Genomic DNA, 25,934 nt, shown 5'->3' with positions numbered 1-25,934 from the left:
GTATAATGTGATCAGTGTTGCCCAGATGTTCCCCCACACCAGGTCAGGCTCACTACTAAACACCAGGTCCAATATATAACTTTCCCAAGTTACTTCATTAACATGTTGAGTCAGGAAACAGTCCTGTATATTGTCAATAAATCTTTCAGCTGCACTTCCCCCAACAGCAGGTAAAGCAGCGTGCCCCTGAATGTCAGGGCAATAACAATGAGCTTCCCTCAGGTTAATTCTCTCTCTGTCCCCCCACACAAGCTGCCTGAGCGGCTGAGTGTTTCCAGCACCTTCTGTCTTTATTCTCTCAGATTGCAGCATTCCCGCTGCTGAGCTCAGGGGCTGTGTGGGCGGGGCCCTGACGTCACACACGGCGGGCGGGGCCATGTCCCGCGCGCTGCCGGGCTCGCGGAGTGACAGTTCAACTGCCCCGGGTTCAAATCAGGAGCCACGTGACCCTGCGTGGTTCCTTCTCCAGCCCTCTGGGCGGGGCTCTGGCGGAGCGGAACTGGGATTGGTGCAAGGGGCTGTCAATCTCCTGTGTGCAGCCAGGGTTACCGGGGCCGCGCTCGGTCACTGGGGGAACTGGGCTCACGGACTGAGAGCGGGCGGCTCAGCCCGAGAGCTGAACAAACACCGGGAGGGACTTTAAAGTGTAACAGTGCCGCTTTGTAACTGTGCACAGAAAATGGCGCATTGCCATCTACATGAGGGAAAATGCGGAAGTGTCAGATCTGATGTTTGCTGTCACACAGGGCGGGACTTTAAAGTTTAAATTAAAGTGTTTGTAAGTGAGCACAGAAACCGAGGTTAGATTACTGTCATCATCAGGTCCCGGGGAATGTGCTGACCCGGAGAGTGTGTAACCCGGGGGTGGGCCCAGTGAGATCAGACAGTGTGTAACCCGGGGGCCCAGTGAGATCAGACAGTGTGTAACCCGGGGGCCCAGTGAGATCAGACAGTGTGTAACCCGGGGGTGGGCCCAGTGAGATCAGACAGTGTGTAACCCGGGGGTGGGCCCAGTGAGATCAGACAGTGTGTAACCCGGGGGCCCAGTGAGATCAGACAGTGTGTAACCCAGGGGCCCAGTGAGATCAGACAGTGTGTAACCCGGGGGTGGGCATAGTGAGATCAGACAGTGTGTAACCCGGGGGCCAGTGAGATCAGACAGTGTGTAACCCGGGGGCCCAGTGAGATCAGACAGTGTGTAACCCGGGGGTGGGCCCAGTGAGATCAGACAGTGTGTAACCCGGGGGTGGGCCCAGTGAGATCAGACAGTGTGTAACCCGGGGGGCCCAGTGAGATCAGACAGTGTGTAACCCGGGGGTGGGCCCAGTGAGATCAGACAGTGTGTAACCCGGGGGCCCAGTGAGATCAGACTGTGTGTAACCCGGGGGCCCAGTGAGATCAGACAGTGTGTAACCCGGGGGTGGGCCCAGTGAGATCAGACAGTGTGTAACCCGGGGGGCCCAGTGAGATCAGACAGTGTGTAACCCGGGGGCCCAGTGAGATCAGACAGTGTGTAACCCGGGGGCCCAGTGAGATCAGACAGTGTGTAACCCGGGGAGGATGGGCTCAGTGAGATCACACAGTGCCGGTTGGTCTAAGCAATAGACAGAAAATTCCGCAGTTTATGTCAAGAACTCTGGCGATTTGTGTGATGCTCCAGTGGGCTTGCCGGGGAAATGACAAACTCCAACAAGAATACTCGACCCTGAACTTTCAGTTTTATTAAGCATAAGAAAAGTATACATTACATTCTACTTTGCACCGTCAATATTTGTCTCATTTTCTGCCCTGCAATTATTAGATCTTCTGGTGAATGATGGAGTGATTGAGAAAGTTCCACAGGTGGAAGAAAGCAGGGACTGTAGACTGAGGAACAACGGCAGGTGAACCAGCACAGGATTGTGAGAGCACCAACTAGAGATAACCCTTCTGATTCAAAGAGCTTCCATAGATCGACAGGGGCGAAAGGTAAGAGAGAGTCCCATTGACTCAGATACACCCTGGTCCTGGAGATGGACTGGGGAGAAAGGTCAGAGAGAGTCCCATTGACTCAGATGCACACTGGTCCTGGGGATGGACTGGGGGGAAAGGTCAGAGAGAGTCCCATTTACTCAGGTACACACTGGTCCTGGGGGACTGGGGAGAAAGGTCAGAGAGAGTCCCATTGACTCAGATACATCCTGGTCCTGGGGCTGGACTGGGGAGAAAGGTCAGAGAGAGCCCCATTGACTCAGATACACACTGGTCCTGTAGACAGCACACAAAGATTACAAGGTAAGGCAGGAAATGATGGGAATGAGATTGGGAGAGTCTGACCACCGAACACAATTATCCAGCAGGAGGTCGTGCAGTGGGACATGAAATAAGATCAGTTTCTGTCTCTGAACACAGAGTCACATTGAATCATGAACTCATTGAATGGCGGTGCAGGCTCGAAGGGCCGAATGGCCTACTCCTGCACCTATTTTCTATGTTTCTATGTTTTTAGAGTAAATTAAGTATCACAGTGTTGAAGTAAGTGCAGTAGATGTTGTGCACATGGACTTTCAAAAGCCATTTAATAAAGTATCACATAATGGACTTGTTTGTAAAATTGAAGCACATGGTGTTAAAGGGACAGTGGTAAATTGGATATGTAATTAGCTGAGGGACAGGGGTCAGAGAGCAGTGGTTTACCGATGTTTCTCCAACTGCGGAGAAGTTTACATTGGGTCAACCAGGTATCGCAATTGATGCCTTTGCTTTTCTGGTTATATTTTAAATGACCTGGTGTTCGCTATCGGGAGTGGACCTTCGAGGTTTGCTGAGGACAAGAAAGTTGATTGTAGTAAATGGTGAGCAGGATCGCAGCAGACTTTAGAAAGGCACAGACAGACTGGTGAACTGGACTGAAACATGGCAGATACAATTTATTAAAGCTCAGTGTGAAGTGATACACTTTGGGAAGAACACCATGGAGAAGCAGTATAATGCAAATGGTCCTATTTTGAGGGGATGTAAGAGCAGAGAGACCTGGGGGAAAATATTCACAAATGTTTGAAGATGGAAGGGTAAGCTGATAAGGTATTTAAGAGTGTATGGGATCTTTCACTTTGTAAATGGAGCACTAAACATAAAAACAAGGAGTTCAATGCTAACCCATTACAAATCAGTGGTGAGGCTGGAGTATTGTGTACAATTCTGAGCAGCACACATTAGGAAGAATGACAAGATGTTGGAGAGGGTGCAGAGGAGGTTTACCAGGATGATACCCGAGACTTCAATTATGTGGAGAGATTAGTCATGCTTGACCAACCTTCCAGAATTTTTTGAGGATGTAACTAATAGAGTGGATAAGGGAGAACCAGTGGATGTGGTTATTTCGAATTTCAAAAAGCTGTTGACAAGGTCCCACACAAGAGATGTGCAAAATTAAAGCACATGGTATTGGGGGTAATGTATTGACATGGCTAGAGAACTGGTTGGCAGACAGGAAGCAAAGAGTAGGAACAAACGGGTCCTTTTCAGAATGGCAGGCAGTGACTGGTGGGGTGCCGGAAGGTTCCATGCTGGGACCCCAGCTATTTACAATATACATTCATGATTTAGACAAAGGAATTGAATGTAATATCCCAACATTTGCAGATGACACTAAGCTGGGTGGCAGTGTGAGCTGTGAGGAGGATGCTAAGAGGCTGCAGGCTGACTTGGACAGGTTAGGTGAGTGGGCAAATGCATGGCAGATGCAGTATAATGTGGATAAATGTGATCTTATCCACTTTGGTGGCAAAAACAGGAAGGCAGAATATTACCTGAATGGTGACAGATTAGGAAAAGGGGAGGTGCAACGAGACCTGGGTGTCATGGTACATCAGTCATTGAAAGTTGGCATGCAGGTACAGCAGATGGTGAAGAAGGAAAATGGCATGTTGGCTTTCATAGCGAGAGAATTTGAAGATAGGAGCAGGGAGGTCTTACTGTAGTTGTCCTGGGCCTTGGTGAGGCCACACCTTGAATATTGTGTACATTTTTGGTCTCCTAACCTGAGGAAGGACATTCTTGCTATTGAGGGAGTGCAGTGAAGGTTCACCAGACTGATTCCCGGGATGGCAGGACTGACATATGAAGAAAGATTGGATCGACTAGGCTTATATTCACTGGAATTTAGAAGAATGAGAGGGGATCTCATAGAAACATATACAATTCTGACGGGATTGGACAGGTTAGAATGTTTCCGATTATTGGGAAAGTCCAGAACCAGGGGTCACAGTCTAAGGATAAGGGGTAAGCCATTTAGGACCGAGATGAGGAGAAACTTCTTCACTCAGAGAGTTCTGAACCTGTGGAATTGTTTACCACAGAAAGTTGTTGAGGCCAGTTCCCCTTACGGCTAAAGGAATCAAGAGGTATGGAGAGAAAGCAGGAATGGGGGACTGATGTTGCAAACATGATCAGCCATGATCATATTGAATGGTGGTGCAGGCTCGAAGGGCCGAATGGCCTACTCCTGCACCTATTTTCTATGTTTCTATAAGTTGGGATTTTTGCCTTTAGAGCAGAAACGGTTAAGGGGAGATCCAAAAGAGTTATTCAAAATTGCGAGAAATTTTTACAGAGCAAGTCAGAAGAAATATTTCCTCTGACCAGTTGGGCAGTAACCAAAGGTCACAGTTTTAAAATAACCGACAAAAGAACTAGAGTGGAATTAGGAGAATGTGTTTTATGCAGAGGTTTCAGATCTGGAATGTATCACCTGAGAGACTGGTGGAAGCAAACTCCATAGGAACTTTCAAAAAGCAATTGGACCTGTACTTGAAGAGGACCCATTTTCAGGATTTTGGGGACAACGCTGGGGTGTGGGCTTAGTTGGGACAGCTTTTCACCAACCAGTACAGACTGGATGGGCTAAATGGCCTCCTATGTTGTAAGATTAGAAGGGGTTTGATCGAAGAGGTGACTCCAGTCTGAGGCAGAGCCCAGCAGATATACACCATCTCATTTTCTGTTTTATTTCAGATTTCCTGCCTCTGCAGTATTTTGCTTTTGTATTAGTGGAAATCTGGAACTTTCTCCACCCAAAAAGCTGTTGAGTTTGGGGTTCATTTGAAAATGTCAAAACTGAGATTAATGAATATGTGTTGGGCATTAAGATTCTGGAACCAAGGAAGGCCCATGGAGTCAAGGTACAGATCAGCCATGACCCAGTTCAATGGTGGAACATGTTGGAGGGGCTGAAGGGCCACCTCCTGTTGCTATGTTGCGATGAAGTCCTCCCACCACTGGCGGCGCTGCAGTGAAGTATTCTTGCTCCCCCGCTCAGGCGCAGTGTCGCTCCTGCCGTGAATCCGGCGATTCCGAGTGGGCGGGGTTTGCCTCTTGCGCCGGCCGAGCGGGTGGCGCGGGCCAGTGTGCGAGTGACGGTGAGGAACAGAAGGGTTGCTCGGGATACCGGGGCGGGGCCGTTGTGTGAGTGACGGTGAAGAACAGGAGGGTTGCCCGTGTGACCGCGGCCATACTCTGTCACTGGGGTAACGGGGCTGTGTTGAGCTCACAGATTGAGAGCGAGCGGCTCAGTCCCAGACTTTGTATCACACACGGAGGGCCCGGGAATGGAACAGTGACGGGCTGGAACAGCGGGCAAAATGGCGCATCACCGTCTGCAGGACTGAACATATGGCAGTCTCAGGTCTGAGGCTTTCTATCAGGGGTCACAGTCTAAGGATAAGGGGGAAGCCATATCGGACCGAGATGAGGAGAAACTTTTTCACCCAGAGAATTGTGAACCTGTGGAATTCTCTACCACAGAAAGTTGTTGAGTCCAGTTCATTGGATATATTCAAAAGGGAGTTAGATGTGGCCCTTAAGGCTAAAGGGATCAGGGGGAATGGAGAGAAGGCAGGAGTGGGGTACTGAAGTTGCATGATCAGCCATGATAATATTGAATGGTGGTGCAGGCTCGAAGGGCTGAACGGCCTGCTCCTGCCCCTATTTTCTATGTTTCTATGTGAAAGAAGGGAGGAAATGAGGCTTGCGCAGGAAAGAAGGTTCCTTGAATGAACACATTGTGAGGCTGTTTTGTGACTTCGTCTGTGTGCAGTTAAAAACATGAAATGGAAATTGGCACATCCAGTGACACTTATATTGCCAATAGTGCTTTCTAAGTTAATCACTATATCCTAAGCCGAATATTCTATTGACTGCCCTAACCACGAATCCAATCGTAACAATAACCACAACCACTAATCTCTAAACCTACATCTATACCCAGCCCCTAACTAAGGCTAAGAACATAAGAAATAGGAGCAGAAGAAATAGGAGCATTCAATAAGATTATGGCTAATCTGATCTTGGCCTCAATTCCACTTCCCTGCTCTCTCTCCATAACCCTTGACTCCCCTATCCTTCAAAAATCAGTCTATCTCCAACTTAAATATCTTCAATGACCCACCCTCCGCTGCTCTCTGGGGTAGAGAATTTCAAAGATCACGAACCTCTGAGAGAAGAAATTCCTCCTCAATTCCGTTTTAAATGGGCGACCCCTTATTCTCAGATGATGCCAGCTAGCTCTAGATTTCCCCATAAGTGGAAACGGAGATGAGAGGGGGAGCTAAAGACATGATAACGGAAGTAGTTAAACAATTATTTTGATGCAAGTAATACTGCAAGGTATGTTAGTAATCAACTAACCCATAAAATTAGCAAATACAATTACAAAGATCAGAACATTTCAAAGGCGATCACATGCAATATGTGTGGAACTCTACTAACTGCATTCAAAAATCGTTAAACAATACAGAAAATAGCAGATTTCCAGTCTTCAGCAAGATAGTTCTTTCAAGGGTTGGTTGAAAGGAATGTCAAATGAGTGTAAAGTGAGACACTCCGGTTCAGTCCATGACACCCATAAGCCGTATACTCAAACGAAACAAGCTTGGAATTTGATGTGGTAAAAGATGGTCTGCGTGAGAAGTGAAATAATCTCGAGGAAGAAAAGGCCCAAATGGAAGGGAACATTAATTAGTCTCCTCTTATTATGGCGAAATCAAATATTCAACAGATATAGTTTCACACGGTGTTTGAAACAAGCTGATTTATTTAATATTTATAATCAATCTTCACCTCGGTTATAGGGGTTATTAAGAGCAGCCGAAACAAAGTCTAACTGCCAGAATGAACATGGTTCAGTGCCCAACGCAATCACAGTAAATCCTATTCCATTGGCTAACGGGATCTGTCGATGGCGGCGTCTTTACCCAGCATAGCCGGCGACGGAAAATGTGCCGAACTCACACTATAGCATCCCATTGCGCAAGCGCGCGATCTGTTTTTTTGTGGGGCATGCGCGGTGCGTGTAATGGTGGAACGGACGCAGTGAGAATCTGTTCTGTACAAGCGGCCATTTTCAGCGTGGCAGAGGGGAGTAATGGACCGTCGGGGTGGCCTCATAAACAATTGGTGCCCGCCCGAAGCCCGGAATAACAACCTGAATATCGGTGATTGCAACTTCGAGGCTTTCTCCCGGTCACAGGCCCAGGACAATGGCGGCCATCTTTGTACAGGAAGGCAAGTTCGGTGGTTCGCCATCTTGCTTCAGTGAGCAGCCAAGCGCATGCGCAGCCATCTTAGTTATTTTATTCTCACTCTGGACACCTCGGATTTCTTACCCTCTCTCCTAAAGGCGCTGCTCAGTGCTAAGCTTACAGTTTACATGCCAGACAATTGTAACAGGAAAGCCCCAGAGCGGTTCACTCCCAGGGTTAGAATCCCTATGTACAGTCTCAGGGTTGGAATACCCGTGAACAGTCCCAGGGTTATTATCTCAGAAGAACATAACATAAGAAAGAGGAGCAGGAGTAGCTCATTTGGGCCCTGGAGCCGGCTCCGCCATTCAATAAAATCATGGCTGATCTGATCATGGACTCAGTTCCACTTCCCTGCCCGCTCCCCATAACCTTTACTCCCTTATTGCTCAAAAATCTGTCTATCTTCACCTTAAATATGTTCAATGACCCTGCCTCCTCAGTTCTCTGGGGCAGAGAATTTCATAGATTTACAACCGTCAGAGAATAAATTTCTCCGCAGCTCAGTTTTAAATGGGCAGCACCTTATTCTGAGACTATGTCCCCTAGTTTTAGTTTCCCCAATGAGTGAAAATATCCTCTCTGCATCCACCTTGTCGAGTCTCCTCATTATCTTATGTTTCAATAAGATCATCTCTCATTCTTCTGAACTCCAATGAGTAGAGGCCCAACCTACTCAACCTATCTTCATAAGTCAACACCCTCATCTCCGGAATCAACCTAGTGAACCTTCTCTGAACAGCCTCCAGTGCAAGTATATCCTTCTTTAAATACGGAGATCAAAACTGTACGCAGTACTCCAGGTGTGGCCTCACCAATACCCTATACAGTTGTAGCAGGACTTCTCTGCTTTTTACTCTATCCCCCTTGCAATAAAGGCCAACATTCCACTTGCCTTCCTGATTACTTGCTGAACCTGCATACTAACTTTTTGTGTTTCATGTACAAGGACCCCCAGGTCTCCTGCAGCAGGTTGCAATTTTTCTCCAATTTAATTATAATTTGCTTTTCTATTTTTTTGTGCCAAAGTGGATAGCCTCACATTTTCCCACATTATACTCCATCTGCCGAATTTTTGTCCACTCACTTAGCCTGTCTATATCCCTTTGCAGATTTGTTGTGTCCTCACAATTTTCTTTCCCACCCATCTTTGTATCATCAGCAAACTTGGCTACATTACACTCGGTCCTTTCATCCAAGTCATTAATATACATTGTAAGTAGTTGAGGACTCAGCACTGATCCCTGCGGCACCCCACTAGTCACTACTTGCCACCAGAAAACAACCCATTTATCCTGACTCTATTTTCTTTTAGTTAGCCAATCCTCTATCCATGCTCATATATTACCCCCAACCCCGTGAGCTTTTATCTTGTGCAGTAACCTCTTATGTGGCACCTTATTGAATGCCTTCTGGAAATCCAAATAGACCACATCCACTGGTTTCCCCTTATCCACCCTGCTCGTTACATCCTCAAAGATCTCCAGCAAATTTGTCAAACATGATTTTCCTTTCATAAAACCATGCTGACTCTGCTTGATTGAATCGTGCTTTTCGAAATGTCCCGCGACTGCTTTCTTAATAATGGATGTACAGTCCTGAGGCTGTAATCCAAATGTACAGTCCCCGGTTTAGAATCCCCATGTACAGTCCTAGGTTTAGAATCCCCATGTATAGTCCCAGGGTTATAATCCCCATGTACAGTCCTAGGTTTGAAATCCTCATGTACAGTCCCAGGGTTTGGAATCCCTATGTACAGTCCCAGCGTTGGAATCGTGTGACTGTACAGAGAAAAAGAGAAAAATTGAGGCCTTGATTCTGAGTTGGGAAACAATCATAGAAACATGATTCAATTTGGATACTAAACTATTTGAAATCAAATCAAATGCATTGTTGCATGTATCATATTCCTTTCGTGCCAAATGGGAAAGAAGTGATGTATGGGCTGTGCAGGAGTATTTGTGCCCAGTTAAACAGCGTGTCCCTGGCTCTCCACTCCAAATGCACTTCATTAGGTTCAGTCTGATTGACACATCCAACTGACTGGATAGACCTTGCCCTTTAAACCCCATCAGAGAAATAAACATTTCTAAAACACTGGTTAGGCCTCAACTGGAGTGTTGCGTTCAATTTTGAGCTCCAAACTTTAAGAATGATGCCAAGCCTTTAGAGAGGTTACAGAAGGAATGGTCCCAGGGATGAGGAACTTCACTGTTGTGGGGCAACTGGGGAAGGTTTTCTCCGGAGAGCAGTAAAGGATAAAAGGAGATTTGATAGAGATGTACAGAATCATGAATGATTTTGATAGAGTGGCATTATTGTAGGTAACCAGAGGAGTCAGAAGTCCGATGATTGGCAAAAGAACCAGAGGTGAGATGTAGAATCATTTGTTACCCAGCGAGTTGTTATCATCTGGAATGCACTGTCTGAAAGGGTGGTGGAAGCAGATTGAATAGTAACGTTCAAAAGTGAATTGGATAAATACTTGAAGGGAAAAATATACCGAGCTATGGGTAAAGAGCAGCTCAGTGAGACTCATTCAACAGCTCCACCAAAGAGACGATGTGCCGAATGGCCATCTTCTGTGCTCTACCACTCCCTGACAATGGCAGATGATCTTACCCAGAGTGCTCCCCATGGGGGAATATGCCCTATCTCCATCAGCAGGGGGCATTGTGTTGGTGCAGGAAAGGCTGGTCCCCGGAGAGTACCTCCCTGTGTGGAGCGGCTCCCGGAGTTTCAGCGGAGCGAACGTGAGCTCAGCGACACTGAGTGCGGCTCTCGGGCAGCACCGAGTGCGGCTCTCGGGCCCCGGGTCAGAGCCGCCGGGCCCGGCACCAGCAAACCCCAGGGAGAGTGCCACCCCCACATCAGTAAAACAATAACTTGCATTTATACAGCAGGCCCAGCAATTCCCAGTCGCTCTATCAGGGAGGGTGCTGGATGTGGAAGTCGCTCCCTGACCTGTGTGGGTCTGTTTGTTGCATCAGTTTGAGCTGGAGTGGAGAGGGGGGAGAAGCTGCTGGGTTTCACCCCCAGTAATTCTGGGCCCAGTGGGACCAACAATTTCCCATGTGGGACTGTCATGGGAGGTGGGTTCCCTTCCCTGAAGGACAGTCGTGACCCAGATGTGTTTTTATGACAATCCGGCAGCTTTCATTGTCACTTTTTTCTCATGCCGGCCCCTCAAATGACCAGATTCATTAAGCTCAATTTCATAACATGCCTTTGTGTTTTTGTGGTTCTCTCTCTCACTTTTTCCTGCTTGAAATTCACTTTACAGGGTGTTAAAAGGGAAAGGATTTGTAGACTGGAAGCTCAAACCAAACATCACTTCAAGATCTGACACTCACTCGATATATTGGGACCGAAATATCATCAGCTTTTGACCATGGAAGCAGAAGGCACTGTCCACAGTGGGGAGAAACGGTACACGTGCTCTGTGTGTGGACAAGGCTTCAGCCGATCATCCAAACTGGAGAGACACAAGCGCAGTCACACTGGGGAGAAACCATGTAAATGTGGGGACTGTGGGAAACGATTCAACTACCCATCCCAGCTGGAAACACATTGGCGAGTTCACACTGGGGAGAGGCCGTTCACCTGCTCCGACTGTGGGACAGAATTCACTCGGTCATCCCATTTGCTGAGACACCAGCGAATTCACACTGGGGATCGGCCGTTCACCTGCTCAGATTGTGGGAAGGGATTCACTCGGTCCTCCTTCCTGCTGAGACACCAGCGAGTTCACACTGGGGAGAGGCCATTCCCCTGCTCCGACTGTGGGAAAGGATTCACTCGGTCATCCTACTTGCTGAGACACCAGCGAATTCACAAGTGACTGCAGGGGTTGGATTCTGCTGTTTTTGCTGCTGCTAATCACATCCGGGACTGAATCGTGTTCATTCTGACAGTTGGGGTTTATAACTCCTGTAACGCTGATGTTAATAACTCCTTTAACTGGACTGGAGTTTAATATTTAATATATAGACACATAAATGAGTGTTGCTTTCAACACATTGTTGTGGATTTTTGTATTTCCCACCTGAGTGTTTAGCATCACCTGGCTGGAGCTGAGAAAGGACAATCTGGGGGGAGGATCATACAGGGGGAACAGAATTTCAGCCTGGACACAGTCCTTCAGGTCACACGAAGATCACCACATTCTTCTGAACTCCAATGTGTATAGGCCCAAATTACTCAACCTATCGTCATAAGTCAACCCCCCTCATCTCCGGAATCTGCAGCAGACATGAACAAGGACCTGAAGCTTATTAAAAGACACATATTTCATTACAGCAAAGGTTGCACTGGGAGAAATGTTCAGTTAGAACATAAGAAACATCAGAAATAGAAGCAGGAGGAGGCCATTTGGCCTCTCGGGCCTGCTCCGCCATTCAATACATCATGACTGATCTGATCATCGACTCAGCTCCACTTCCCTGCACGCTCCCCATAACCCTTTACTCCCTTATCGCTCAAAAATCTGTCTATCTCCACGTTAAATATATTCAAAGACCCAGCCTCCACAGCTCTTTTGGGCAGAGAATTCCATAGATTTACAACCCTCAGAGAAGAAATTCCTCATCCCAGTTTTAATTGGGCGGCCCCTTATTCTAAGATTATGTCCCCTAGTTTAATTTCCCGTATGAGCGAAAATATCCTCTGCATCCACCTTGTCGAGCCCCCTCATAATCTTATGTTTCGATAAGTTCACCTTTCATTCTTCTGAATTGCAATGTGTATAGGCCCAACCTACTCAACCTATCTTCATAAGACCACCCCTTCATCTCCAGAATCAACCTAATGAACCATCTCTGAACAGCCTCCAATGCAAATATATCCTTCCTTAAATACAGAGACCAAAATACAGAGTCCATTACAGGCAAAATGCTGAGCAAACCAGCAGCGCACTGGCACCTTAACAGTGTCTCATTGGTCTACAGGCTTTCCTTAAATAGATTTGCTGAGTGGATATAAACTTAAACCAGGTTTGCAGGCATGATGCTCTATTCACATATTGGAGGTAGAAGAGATGCTGTGGGGTACATGCTAAGCCCAGTAGCTGGAAGTGATTAACAGATTGCGTTTTATGTTTAGTGATCCCGGGCATGTTACCAATACCAGCAAAATCGAAGCCTGTGGAATAACAGGGACAATGGCAGCATGGATATGAAAGTGGCTAAGTGACACAGAGTAGTGGTGAACGGTTGTTTTTCAGACTGGAGGAAGTGGTGTTCCCCAGGGGTCGGTAGTAGGGCCATTGCTTTTTTTGATCTATATTAATGACTTAGACTTGGGTGTACAGGGCACAATTTCCAAATTTGCAGATGACACAAAACTTGGAAGTATAGTGAATAGTGAGGAGCAAAGTGACAGACATCAGAAAGACTTAGGCCTAGACGTTCCACTTTTTTTGCAAGATACCGCCCACTTAACGACCATTTTAACACTGAGATGAGGTGTAACGCCCAGAAATCGCCCAATTAGCAACAAAATGGAAACTAACGCCCATGTATCGCTCACTTATCGGCCAGCATTACTTTTGGCATGTAGTTAATGCCGAGAATTAATAATACCGCCCGCCCACTTTTTTTGCCGTAAAGATCAGAATGAGTGAAACTAATGTCCATAATATCGGCGAGTGTTATTTTCGGCACATCGGTCACATATCACCGAAAATATCGCTCACCGAAAAACCTGCTGAGAAAAAGTTGCTCTCACCTGAACTAAACCCAGCGGTATGGACGCCATGTTGTAAATCGGAGGTCGGTTCATATAAAATGCTGCTTCAAGTTCTGGGGAGTTTTGATGTACTGTGCAGTTTTGTAAGGTGATTTGAACATCTGAACAAACATCTTATCATACTGTGGACGATTTGAATTTATTTTAGGTGTTTAGTAGGTAAATTTATTGTTTGTGAACAATCGGTATAATACTGATTGTGATTGTAATGGGGCCAGTAATTTCTCAGCCTGTCTTGATGACTACGCACGTGCTGCAGACTAGAGATGGCAGACGGTATATTCAAGAGCAATATGTGCCCAGTCAAAGGGTAGGCACACTGAGGAGGAGGACAAGAACTTACACCCCACGCACTTACAGGGAGAAGCGGTCTTATCTGAGACAATGCACAACAAGGTTATGTGAAATAAAAAGCATTTAATGAGAACATTTGTATAAAATCATAATTATAACTGTAAAAAACACCCCACCTCACCCCCACCCCATTCCACAACAAATTGAAGACATTTATATCATTCATAAGTGTTCATATTTCAAACAAAACTTCATAATCAAAGAACACAAATGCAAGAAAACAAGGTAACCTCCCTTCCCCCAAACCTCCCAATAAAATAGTAACCACAACATAAAAATACTGTGACCAATACAACTCCTGCGGCTATTCACCTCACTTTCCTTTCCTCCCCCGCTTCTCCCCACCTCTACCCCTTCCCCTTCCCCTCCTGACTCCAAGCCACTTGGCCCAGGAGCTCCTCAGGCATTGCTTCATTGGGGGGGGGGGGGAATGACGGCAGAACCACTGGTTGGCCAGATACAGGAGAGGATGGTCCCAAGGTGGGAACGTCCTCTGAGCCAGAAGGTCATGGTAGAGAACATGTTGGCCAGCTGTTGGGATATGCCCCCCATTGTCTGTAAGATCTGCTGACCTATGTCAACAATTCTCCTGGACAAGTGTACCATGTCCCCGCAGAGATCTGCCGCTCGTGGAGCAGACCTGCTGCGTCGAACCAACCTCCGCGTGGTCGGCACCGTCATGGACACACCTCGGCTGCCTTGGGGCAAGGTGCTTGGGCACGCTCCCTCCACGGTGGAGGAGGGCATGGCCGCAGAAGCACTCGATGTAATCGGTGTCGAATGCATTATGGAGCTTGGCGATGCACGCTCCTCGAAGTCCGCACTGTCATCCGTGGAGAAGGCACCCTGCAGCTCCACGGGCGATGATCGGTGCTCCTCAGCACCAGATGGACAATCGTCTGGCGACTCCGGCCCCGGACCCCCAGCTCCTGGGCTCAGTGGTGTTCTATGGGGCCACGCTGCTGGCTGAGCTACAAAACGTAAATGAGGTTATTATAGGAGAAGGGGGTGTTTGGGTCACAAGGTGATTCCAACGCTACACTCAGCATATGCACGACAAGCACCACCGCTATCAAAATCATCACCGCCATCACATTTCATGACCATGACCAAATTCTGCATTGCAATGATTCTCAGAGGCCATCATTATTTATGTAACACTTTTATCAATCATCTATCATATATTATTGGTCGGACATGAGTGGGTGTGGCATCTATTGACTTTACATCACGCAATGGTGTATACTTTACTCAGGAGGCATCACATCAGGTTCTGCTGCTGCTTGTGTGGCCGACCCGGGGTGGCTCCCCACTAGTGCCAGCACCCACTCCTCGATGTCGGTGAGCTCGATGATGACTGGTGGTCCCCCACCTGTGCGTCGCTGCTCGGCCCTATTCTTCGAAAGCTTCTTCTGTAAAAGGTAACACCAGCACGATGTGGCATGAGATCATTGCATGAGATCATTGCTAGGTACTGTCACAGAGACTGATACAACATGATGGATTTAATCATGAATATTACAAAAATTATCATTATTTACCTAACGACGTACACTGTCAATGCAGGATTTGAGTAAAACATTCTCGGTATAAGTGCAAGACATCACATCTGATTTTAATCACTCATTACACTTACAATTCAAATGTAAGTAAATGTAAATAAATGTAATACTTACTCTGACGGATCTGACAAGGTCAGTCCAGTGCTTGCGGCATTGGTTACCCTCACGCATCTCGTTCGTCGCCGACATGGCTATGGGCTATGTCGGCCCATATCTTCTGGTAGACTTTTGGGGTGGGATTCCCATGCACACCCCAGGTCAATTGACCCCAACATGAGACCACCTCCTGCAGGAGGGGGGCATTTGCCTTGTCGGAGAATCTCCAAACTCGTTTTCAGCCTCCCAATATCTCCCACCTCACTGCTTTCACCAGCGTCCTCAGTCTTCAGAGCGTGCTGTGTCAACTCCTCCATCCCTTCCATTTTAACTGTATTTTTTTTCCCCAAAAGCTCCGTGGGAACGTTATTTGAGCTCACAAGTCTTTTTGCTGCTGGTAAATCTCCCTCCTACCTCCCACAACAGCCAAACAAACACACAGCACACCCAGAGTTTCAGTTCCTCTCCGCATGTATTGATGACCCCTGACCTCCTAAAATGCGGGAAATTACCATTGCCATAGCATTGCTAAGGAGGCCAACAGTTTACGGCAGAAGGTCAAAAAATGTAATGCTAACGCCCATTTTATAAAATGGAAAGTTGGGGTTTTGAAAATGGGCGATAATCAAAACCCATATTGACTGCCAATGCTGGAAATAACGCCCATTTTTGGGTGATCTGCACAAAAGTGGAAAGTCTAGCCCAGAGACAGGCAGTGGGACTAGCTGAAGCTCTTGTGAGTCCCTGTAATATTGGATTTTAACCTATGGGAATTATTCTGATAATCTGTTATTGTCACAAGGCAAATGGCATTGTTCGTTTAACATCAATTTAGTCAAACTCAATGAGCGATCTGATCTCCAAAGCGAAATATCTCCTTAAAGCTGACGGTATCGGCAGTTCTGAAGCTCATTTCTCACTGTGAGGGTGTCAGAATGAGAAGCTTTAACAACAGCCAATGTTTCACAAAGGGAGACCTCACCAGACCAAAGGACATTGGTGGCGTTTAATGGGCTGTTTGTGTCACTGGGCTACAGGAGGCTAATTTTAAACAGAAGAAAAGCTGGTCACAGCAAACAGACAGTTTAACAGCCTGTCCATGGTCCACTCTAACCCCCACCTTCTCTTTCTCTCACTATTTATGGACACTGCTGCAGTAATTGTTCCTCTGACCTTTTCTCCCTTGTCCCTCCTACACCACTAATACACGGCCCAACACAATCTTCCTCCCCGCTACATCCTCACTGTGCTGGAATCCACACCAGTCTCCCCATCTGCTCCTTGTTCTCTCCCTGGATCCTAAAACTACTGAACTCAGTCTGTCCCTCCTGAAGTCTACAGGCTCCAAAACTGAAGCTTGGTGGCCCTCAGTCCCATCTCCTTGATTTAGCTCCACTTCTCTACTCTTTCCCCCTTGGTTGTGTTCTACACTCTGGGCCCTGGGCCTTCCCTGGGGTTTCTCAGTATGAACAGGGCGGGTGTGTGTTGAGACAGGATGTCCCAGCTCTCCCCTTTACCCCTTGGTTATGTTCCACACGCTGGGCCCTGGGCCTTCCTCAGGGATTCTCAGTATGAACAGGGGTGGGGGTGTGTGTTGAGACAGGATGTCCCAGCTCTACTTTTTCCCCCTTGGTTGTGTTCCACACTCTAAGCCCTGGGCTTTCCCCAGGGTTTCTCAGTATGAACAGGGGGATGTTTTGAGACAGGGTGTCCCAGCTCTCCTCCCCTTTCCCCCTGTGGTTGTGTCCCACACTCTGGGTCCTTGGGCCTTCCCCGGGTATTCTCAGTATGAACAGGGGGATGTGTTGAGACAGGATGTCCCAGCTCTCCACCTTTAAAGGGACAAGGAGAGGACCTGCTGGCTGAATGGCCCTGCTTTATGACATCACTGCAGTGCCCAGCAACCAACCTCCCTGAGCCCTGCTCATTATGGGCTGGGTTTAGCTCAGTGCTGTTACAGGAAGAGAAACAGGAGCAGGATTCGACCCATGTGGAGCCCAGGATTAATGGGGAGAGGTACAGGATCAATGTATACCTTATTGAGTGAGAAATGTTATTGTCCAGGACACTCCCTGTCCCTCAGTATCTGTGGTCCCGGGAGTGACTGATGGGTTTGTGTTAACTTCTGTAGGTGAATCTTTGTGCTCATTGAGGTGATGGATGTCAGTGCCGAGGAACAGGACATTTTATAAGAATATAAGAATTAGGAGCAGGAGTCGGCCATATGGCCCCTCGAGCCTGCTCCGTCATTCGATAAGATAATAGCTGATGCTCAACCTCTGTCAGTCAGAGCACCTCTTGTCAGCTTCTGGATATCCCGGGGCAGGGACAGTACAATTTACATACAGAATAAACTCCCTCGACACTTCCCTGGGTGTGTTTGATGGGACAGTGTAGAGGGAGCTTTACTCTGCATCTAACCTGTGCTGTAGCTGCCCTGGGAGTGTTTGATGGGACAGTGTAGAGGGAGCTTTACTCTGTATCTAACCGTGCTGTACCAGCCCTGGGAGTGTTTGATGGTACAGTGTAGAGGGAGATTTACTCTGTATCTAACCCGTACTGTACCTGCCCTGGGAGTGTTTGATGGTACAGTGTAGAGGAAGATTTACTCTGTATCTAACGCATGCTGTACTTGCCCTGGGAGTGTCTGATGGGACAGTGTAGAGGGAGCTTTACTCTGTATCTAACCCGTGCTGTACCTTCTTTTTTTATTAATTCACGGAATGTGGACATCAAAGACAATCATTTATTGCCCATTTCTAATTGCCCTGGAACCACCTTCTTGAACCGCTGCAGTCCATAAGAACAGAAGAAGCACGAGTAGGCCATATGGCCCCTCGAGCCTGCTCCATCATTTAATACGATCATGGCTGATCCGATCATGGACTCAGGTCTACTTCCCTGCCCGCTCCCCATAACCCCTTATCCTCTTATTAGTTAAGAAACTGTCTATCTCTCTCTTAAATTTATTCAATGTCCCAGCTTCCACAGCGCTCTGAGGCAGCGAATTCCACAGATTTACAACCCTCTGAGAGAAGAAATTCCTCCTCATCTTAGTTTTAAATGGGCGGCCCCTTATTCTACGATTATGCCCGCTAGCTCTACTTTCCCCTATCAGTGGAAACATCCTCTCTGCATCCACCTTGTCAGGCCCCCTCATAATCTTGTATGTTACGATTAAGATCACCTCTCATTCTTCTGAATTCCATGTGGTGGATGGTACTCCCACCGTGCTGTTATAGAGGATTTTGACTCAGCGATGATGAACGAACGGAAATATGGCTTCCAAATCAGGATGGTGTGTGACTAGGAGGGAAACGTGGAGGTGGTGGTGTTCCCATGTGCTTGCTGCCCTTGTCCTTCTCGGTGGTAGAGTTTGGGGGTTTGGGAATGCTGCTGAAGATGCCGTGGCGAGTTGCTGCAGTTGCTGGAAAAGGTAGCATAGTGGTAACATCACCGGACTACTAATCCAGATGCCTAGACAAATGATCCAGAGACACGAGTTCAAATCCGACCACGGCAGCTGGAGAATTTAAATTCAGTTTATTAAATAATTCTGGAATAAAATGCTAGTGTCAGTATGGTGACCATGAAACTAATGGATTGTTGTAAAAACCCACCTGGTTCACTGATGTCCTTTAGGGAAGGAAATCTGCCAACCTTTCCTGGTCTGACCTATATGTGACTCCAGGCCCACATCATCATCATCACAGGCAGTCCCTCGGAATTGAGGAAGACTTCCTTCCACTCTTAACATGAGTTCTTAGGTGGCTGTACAGTCCAAAACGAGAACCACAGTCTCTGTCACAGGTGGGGCAGTTGTTGAGGGAAGGGGTGGGTGGGACTGGTTTGCCGCACGCTCTTTCCGCTGCCCGTGCTTGTATTCTGCATGCCCTCCCGGATGCGCTTCCTCCACTTAGGGCAGTCTTTGGCCAGGGTCTCCCAGGTGTCAGTGGGGATGTTGCACTTTATCAGGGAGGCTTTCAGGGCGTGCTTGTAACGTTTCCGCTGCCCACCTTTGGCTCGTTTGCCGTGAAGGAGTTCCGAGTAGAGCGCTTGCTTTGGGAATCTCGTGTCTGGCATGCGAACTATGTGGCCTGCCCAGCGGAGCTGATCAAGTGTGGTCAGTGTTTCGATGTTGGCCTGGTCGAGGACGCTAATGTTGGTGCATCTGTCCTCCCAGGGGATTTGTAGGATGTTGCAGAGACATCACTGGTGGTATTTCTCCAGAGACTTGAGGTGTCTACTGTACATGGTGCATGCCTCTGAGCCATACAGAATTACTACAGCTCTGTAGACCATGAGCTTGGTGGTAGACTTGAGGGCCTGGTCTTTGAACACTCTTTTCCTCAGGCGGCTGAAGGCTGCGCTGGCGCATTGGAGGCGGTGTTCAATCTCCTCATCAATATCTGCTTTTGTTGATAAGAGGTTCCCGAGGTATGGGAAATGGTCCACGTTGTCCAGGGCCACACCGTGGATCTTGATGACTGGGGGGCAGTGCTGAGCGGTGAGGACAGGCTGGTGGAGGACCTTTGTGTTACGGATGTTTAGCGTAAGGCCCATGCTTTCATATGCCTCGGTAAATACGTCGACTATATCCTGGAGTTCAGCCTCAATGTGCGCAGACGCAGCCACTCAGTTGTACACAACCGCTACAAAAAACAATAATATGAATAAAACTGGACAGATCACCCGGCATTGACCACGGCACCAGCTACGGACACGACAATGGCACACCAAGCGCAGTCGACCCTGAAAAGTCCTCCTCACCAACATCTGGGGACTTGTGTCAAAATTAGGAGAGCTTCCCCACAGACTAGTCAAGCAACAGCCTGACATAGTCATACTCAGAGAATCATACCTTTCAGCCAATGTCCCAGACTCCTCCATCACCATCCCTGGGTATGTCCTGTCCCACTGGCAGCACAGTGGTATACAGTCGGGAGGGACTGGCCTTGGGAGTCCACAGCATTGACGCCAGACACCATGAAGTCCCATGGCTTCAGGTCAAACATGGGCAAGGAAAATGCCATGTATTCAACTGTCATTGTAATCCATGTATAAACTGACCTAAGTTGTACACTGTGCGAACATTGACCACTAGGTGGTGAACTTGTGGGAGACACTCCTAACCTGGACTTTCAGGTATAAAAGGGGAAGCTCCACCCACCTTCATCACTTCAGTGTTGGAATAAAGGTTACTGGTCACAGAGTGACCTTCTCTCAAGTATGGGCCTCGTGTGCATTTGTACTGTATAGTAAGGACATATCATTGGCAACGAGAAACTGGGATTTAAACCACTCGAGCATGGCCACTAGCAGCACAGACAAGAGGTACTATGTTGGTGATGATTGGGACGATTCTATTGAGAGACTAAAGCAAAGTTGCGTCACTAAGGAATGGCTGGGACAGGATTCGGCAGAGCTCATCTCCTGACGGTTTGTGGATCCAGAACGTACTCCCTGATGAAACATAGAAACATAGAAAATAGGTGCAGGAGCAGGCCATTCAGCCCTTCTAGCCTGCACCGCCATTCAATGAGTTCATGGCTGAACATGAAACTTCAGTACCCCCTTCCTGCTTTCTCGCCATACTCCTTGATCCCCCGAGTAGTAAGGACTTCATCTAACTCCCTTTTGAATATATTTAGTGAATTGGCCTCAACTACTTTCTGTGGTAGAGAATTCCACAGGTTCACCACTCTCTGGGTGAAGAAGTTTCTCCTCATCTCGGTGTCTTCCAGTGCCAGAGAAGCCGGCAGACAAGACTTTTGAAGAGCTCAGTAAGTTGATCGGGGAACACTTTAAACCGGCAAGCAGCAGCACATGGCGAGGCACCGGTTTTACATGCACCTGCGGCAAGAAGGACAAAGCGTTCCAGACTTCGTGGCAGACCTCCGGCGACTGGCGAGCCTATATAAGTTCCCAGTCCCAGAGACTTTTTTTATTGAGGGCACCGGGCACGCTGGGGTTTTCAGGAAACTGATTGAGACCTAAGACTTGACCCTGGAAACAGCGGCTTTGATGGCCCAGACATTCATCTCGGGAGGAAAAGACCAGAATGATATTTGACAAAAATCTTGGTTTAAATGCAGCAAATGGACAGGGAGTCAACATTGTTAACGCGGCACACAGTTCTCCAGGCAGACAAGGGCAATCGGACATGCCCGAGCATGTAGTCGAACCCAAAGGGGGAATTCAACAGAGACAATGGCTAGCTGAACGGTGATTCATGACATCGCAAGGGACAATGCGGCCAGTAATGGGGCCATCAACACCTGCCAATGGTGTGTTTAAGGACAGTTACAGAGACAGTCAGAGACGATCGACTGGTAATGGACCTTTTGTTTCCAACAACGGCTCATGTTGGAGGTGTGGAGGCAAACACACAGCCAGAGCTTGCAGGTATCAGCAATATACCTGCAGAAACTGCAACGTCAGCGGTCACTTGGCGCGTATGTGCAGGAAACCTGCAGCCAGGTTGATGTACGAGGACGACGGGCCCGATGTAAGCCCTACGAGGCCAAATGGACACTGGGGGAAATCGCTGGAAGCTGACGTTCAGCGAGTTCATGTGGAGCACATATACAGTTCATACACCAGGACGCCACCGATAATGATGAAAGTGCTCCTCAATGGCATCCCAGTATCAATGGAGCTAGACACAGGGGCCAGTCAGTCCCTGATGAGTATCAAACAGTTTGACAAGTTGTGGGCGTCCAAGGCCAGGAGGCCAAAATTATTGCCGATTGACGCACAACTACGGACATATACAAAGGAGATCATTCCGGTGCTAGGCAGCGCCACGGTAGTCGTGACCCACAAAGATTCGGAGAACAGGTTGCCACTCTGGATTGTCCCGGGGGATGGTCCCGCACTGCTGGGGAGGAGTTGGCTTGCTGTCATGAACTGGAAATGGGGCGATGTCAATACAATTTTTATGTGGAGCGAATATCATGCTCACAGGTCCTGGACAAATTTGACTCACTATTTCAACACGGCATTGGCAATTTCATGGGGACCAAGGTAGTGATTCACATAAACCCAGACGCCAGACCAGTACACCACAAGGCCAGAGCAGTGCCGTACGTGATGCGGGAAAAGATAGGTGGTGAATTGGACCGCCTGCTGAGGGAAGGCATCATCTCGCCAGCCGAATTCAGTGACTGGGCGAGCCCGATTGTGCTCGATCAGGATATGTGGTGATTACAAGGCCACCATCAATCGGGTGTCACTCCAAGACCAGTACCCGCTACCGAGAGCGGAGGACCTCTTTGCGACACTATCCAGTGGCAAACTTTTTTCAAAATTGGACCTGATCTCAGCTTACATGACCCAGGAGCTGGCGAGTGAGTCGAAGAAGCTGACCACCACCACGACACACAAGGGTTGTTTGAGTACAATAGATGTCCATTCGGGATTTGCTCGGCCGCCGCAATCTTTCAGCGAAACATGGAAAGTCTCCTCAAGTCGATTCCAAGGACGGTGGTTTTTCAAGACGACATCCTCATCACGTGTTGCAATACTGAAGAACACCTCCACAACCTGGAGGAGGTGCTATGCAGACTGGACTGGGTAGGTCTGCGACTGAAAAAGGCGAAGTGCGTCTTCCTAGCTCCAGAGGTAGAATTCCTGGGGATGAGGGTAGCAGCAGACGGGATCAGACCTACTGCGTCCAAAACAGAAGCGATCCAGAGAGCACCCAGACCCCGTAACATGATGGAGTTGCATTCGTTCCTGGGGCTCCTGAACTATTTTGGTAACTTTCTTCCCAAATTGAACACGCTGTTAGAGCCGCTACATGTGCTCCTACGCAAAGGTCGCGAATGGATCTGGGGGGACAGCCAGGAAAGGGCTTTTGATAACAAACTGCGTGCTCTATACTCCAACGATCTGTTAATGCTAATATGACCCATGTAAAAAACTTGTTTTAACGTGCAATGCGTCGTCCCATGGGGTCGGGTGTGTGTTGCAGCATGTTAATGCCAAGGGTCAGTTACAGCCAGTAGCTTATGCCTCCAGAAGTCTATCCCAGGCAGAAAGGGGCTACGGGTTGGTAGAAAAGGAAGTGCTTGCATGTGTATAGGCAGTAAAAAAAATGCACCAGTACCTGTTTGGCAGGAAATTTGAGCTGGACAGATCACAAACCCCTTGCGTCCCTTTTGGCTGACAACAAGGCCATAAATGCAAATGCGTTGGCCCGCATACAGAGCTGGGCCCTCATGTTAGCCTCCTATGACTATACAATTCGGCACAGACCGGACACTGAAAACTGCGGCAATGCACTCAGCAGGCTCCCACTAGCCACTACTGAGGGGACAACTGAGCATGATGCTGAGATGGTCATGGCTGTTGAAGCTTTTGAAAGCGAAGGCTCACCTGTGACAGCCCGTCAGATTAAAGTCTGGACAAATAAAGACCTGTTACTGTCTTTAGTTAAGAAATGTGTCCTGAATGGGGACTGGGCAGCCACATATGGGGCGTGCCCTGAGGAGTTTAAACCGTTTCATAGGCGCAAGGATGAACTCTTGATTCAGGCCGATTGCCTACTGTGGGGAAACTGAGTAGTCATGCCACAGATGGGCAGAGAGGTGTTTATCAGAGAACTTCACAATGAGCATCCGGGCATTGTCATGATGAAGGCAATTGCCAGTCACACGTTTGGTGGCCAGGGATAGATGCAGACCTGGAACTTTGTGTTCGCAGGTGCAACACGTGTGCCCAGCTGGGCAATGCGCCCCTTAGCCCCTGGTCCTGGCCCACCAAACCATGGTCACGCATCCATGTGGACTACGCAGGTCACTTCATGGGAAAAATGTTTTTGGTTGTAGTAGACGCCTACTCCAAATGGATCGAGTGTGACATTCTCAATTCAAGCACATCCTCTGCCACGGTAGAAAGTCTACGGGCAATGTTCGCCGCCATGGTCTACCGGACGTCTTGGTCAGCGACAATGGCCCGTGCTTTACAAGCATTGAGTTCCAGGACTTCATGGCAGGAAATGGTATCAACCATGTCAGAACGGCACCGTTCAAGCCGGCCTCAAATGGCCAGGCGGAACGAGCAGTGCAGATAATCAAACAGGGGGTGCTCAGAATCCAAGGGGGTTCCCTACAAAGCCGTTTATCACGCCTCCTGTTGGCCAATAGTTCCCGACCACACTCGTTCAAAGGGGTTCCACCCGCAGAGCTACTAATGAAAAGGACGCTCAAAACCAGATTATCCCTCATACACCCCACCATCAAAGAAATTGTTGAGAGCATGCGCCGGTCACAATGTGACTACCATGACAGGAATGCGAGGGCGCGATGTATTGATGTCAATGACCCTGATTTTGTCCTCAACTACGCTGCAGGGCCCAAATCGCTCGCAGGCACTGTGATTGCTAAAGAGGGGAATAGGATTCTGGTAGTTAAACTTACCAATGGACAAATCTGCCGCAAAAACGTGGATCAAACAAAAAGGAGGTTTAGCAACCCCATAGAAGCAGAGGGAGAACACGATGTAGAATTCACTCCACCACAGGTGACCGAACACCGGAAGCAAGTGGAGGAGAGCCCAGTCACTGTGGGCAGTATGGACAGGCCTGAGGCACCGCAAACAGCAGACACTCAGGCCAGCACCCAACAACCGGAGCCTCAACTCAGGCGCTCTACAAGGGAGCATAAACCACCAGAGAGACTTAACCTGTGATCCCAATAAGACTTTTAGGGGGGAGGTGATGTCATGTATTCAACTGTCATTGTAATTCATGTATAAACTGACCTAAGTTGTACACCGTGAGAACACTGACCACTAGGTGGTGAACTTGTGGGAGACACTCCTAACCTGGACTTTCAGGTATAAAAGGGGAAGCTCCACCCACCTTCGTCACTTTAGTGCTGGAATAAAGGTTACTGGTCACAGAGTGACCTTCTCTCAAGTATGGGCCTCGTGTGCATTTGTACTGTATAGTAAGGGCATATCAGAAACCTCCTGCTGATTACCACCTACCTCTCTCCATCAGCTGATGAATAAGTACACCTCCATGTTGAACACCACTTGGAAGAAGCAGTGAGTAGCAAGGGCACAGAATGTACTCTGGGTGGGGGAATTCAATGTCCATCATCAAGAGTGGCACCACTACTGACCGAGCCCTGAAGGACATAGCTGTCAGACTGGGCCTGCAGCAGGTAGTGAGAGAACCAACATGTGGGAAACACCTACTTGACCTCATCCTCACCAATCTACCTGTCATAGATGCATCTGGCCATGACAGCATTGGTAGCAGCGACCACCACACAGTCACTGTGGAGATGAAGTTCCGTCTTCACATGGAGGACACCATTCATTGTGTTGTGTGGCACTACCACCGTGCTAAATGGGATAGATTCAGAACTGATCTAGCAGCTCAAAACTGGGCATTCAGCCATCAGCAGCAGCAGAATTGTATTCCACCACAACCTGTAACCTCATGGCCCAGCGTATCCCTCACTCTACCATTACTACCAAGCCTGGGAACCAACCCTGGTTCAATGAAGAACGTAGAAGATCAAGTCAGGAGCAGCACCAGGCATACCTGAAAATGAGGTGCCAACCTGGGGAAGCTGCAACACAGGACTACATGCATGCTAAACAG

At 48.1% G+C, this 25,934-nt stretch overlaps 1 protein-coding gene across 5 annotated transcripts in view; it reads left to right on the top strand.

Annotated features, from left to right (window-relative positions):
- Positions 1-575: 575 nt before the first annotated feature.
- Positions 576-25,934, top strand: part of LOC139248274 (zinc finger protein 664-like) — a 127,272-nt gene continuing 101,913 nt past the window's right edge. The window contains exons 1-3 of one of the 5 annotated variants that reach the window (XM_070872057.1): positions 576-778; positions 1,802-1,968; positions 10,843-11,557. In XM_070872057.1, coding sequence (XP_070728158.1) covers positions 10,951-11,400 — 450 coding nt within the window. In that variant the 5' untranslated portion in view covers positions 576-778; positions 1,802-1,968; positions 10,843-10,950 and the 3' untranslated portion in view covers positions 11,401-11,557. Of the gene's footprint in view, positions 779-1,801; positions 1,969-5,104; positions 5,163-5,471; positions 5,666-7,114; positions 7,543-10,842; positions 11,558-25,934 lie in introns of those variants that run through there. The other 4 variants (XR_011591025.1, XM_070872060.1, XM_070872059.1 and 1 more) reach the window with 4 other exon arrangements.

The sequence above is a fragment of the Pristiophorus japonicus genome, unplaced genomic scaffold, assembly GCF_044704955.1.
Source record: "Pristiophorus japonicus isolate sPriJap1 unplaced genomic scaffold, sPriJap1.hap1 HAP1_SCAFFOLD_29, whole genome shotgun sequence".
In the NCBI taxonomy this organism is placed as follows: domain Eukaryota; kingdom Metazoa; phylum Chordata; class Chondrichthyes; family Pristiophoridae; genus Pristiophorus; species Pristiophorus japonicus.
Note: the sequence above shows the minus strand (reverse complement) of the source record. Positions and strands in the feature narration are given on the sequence as shown.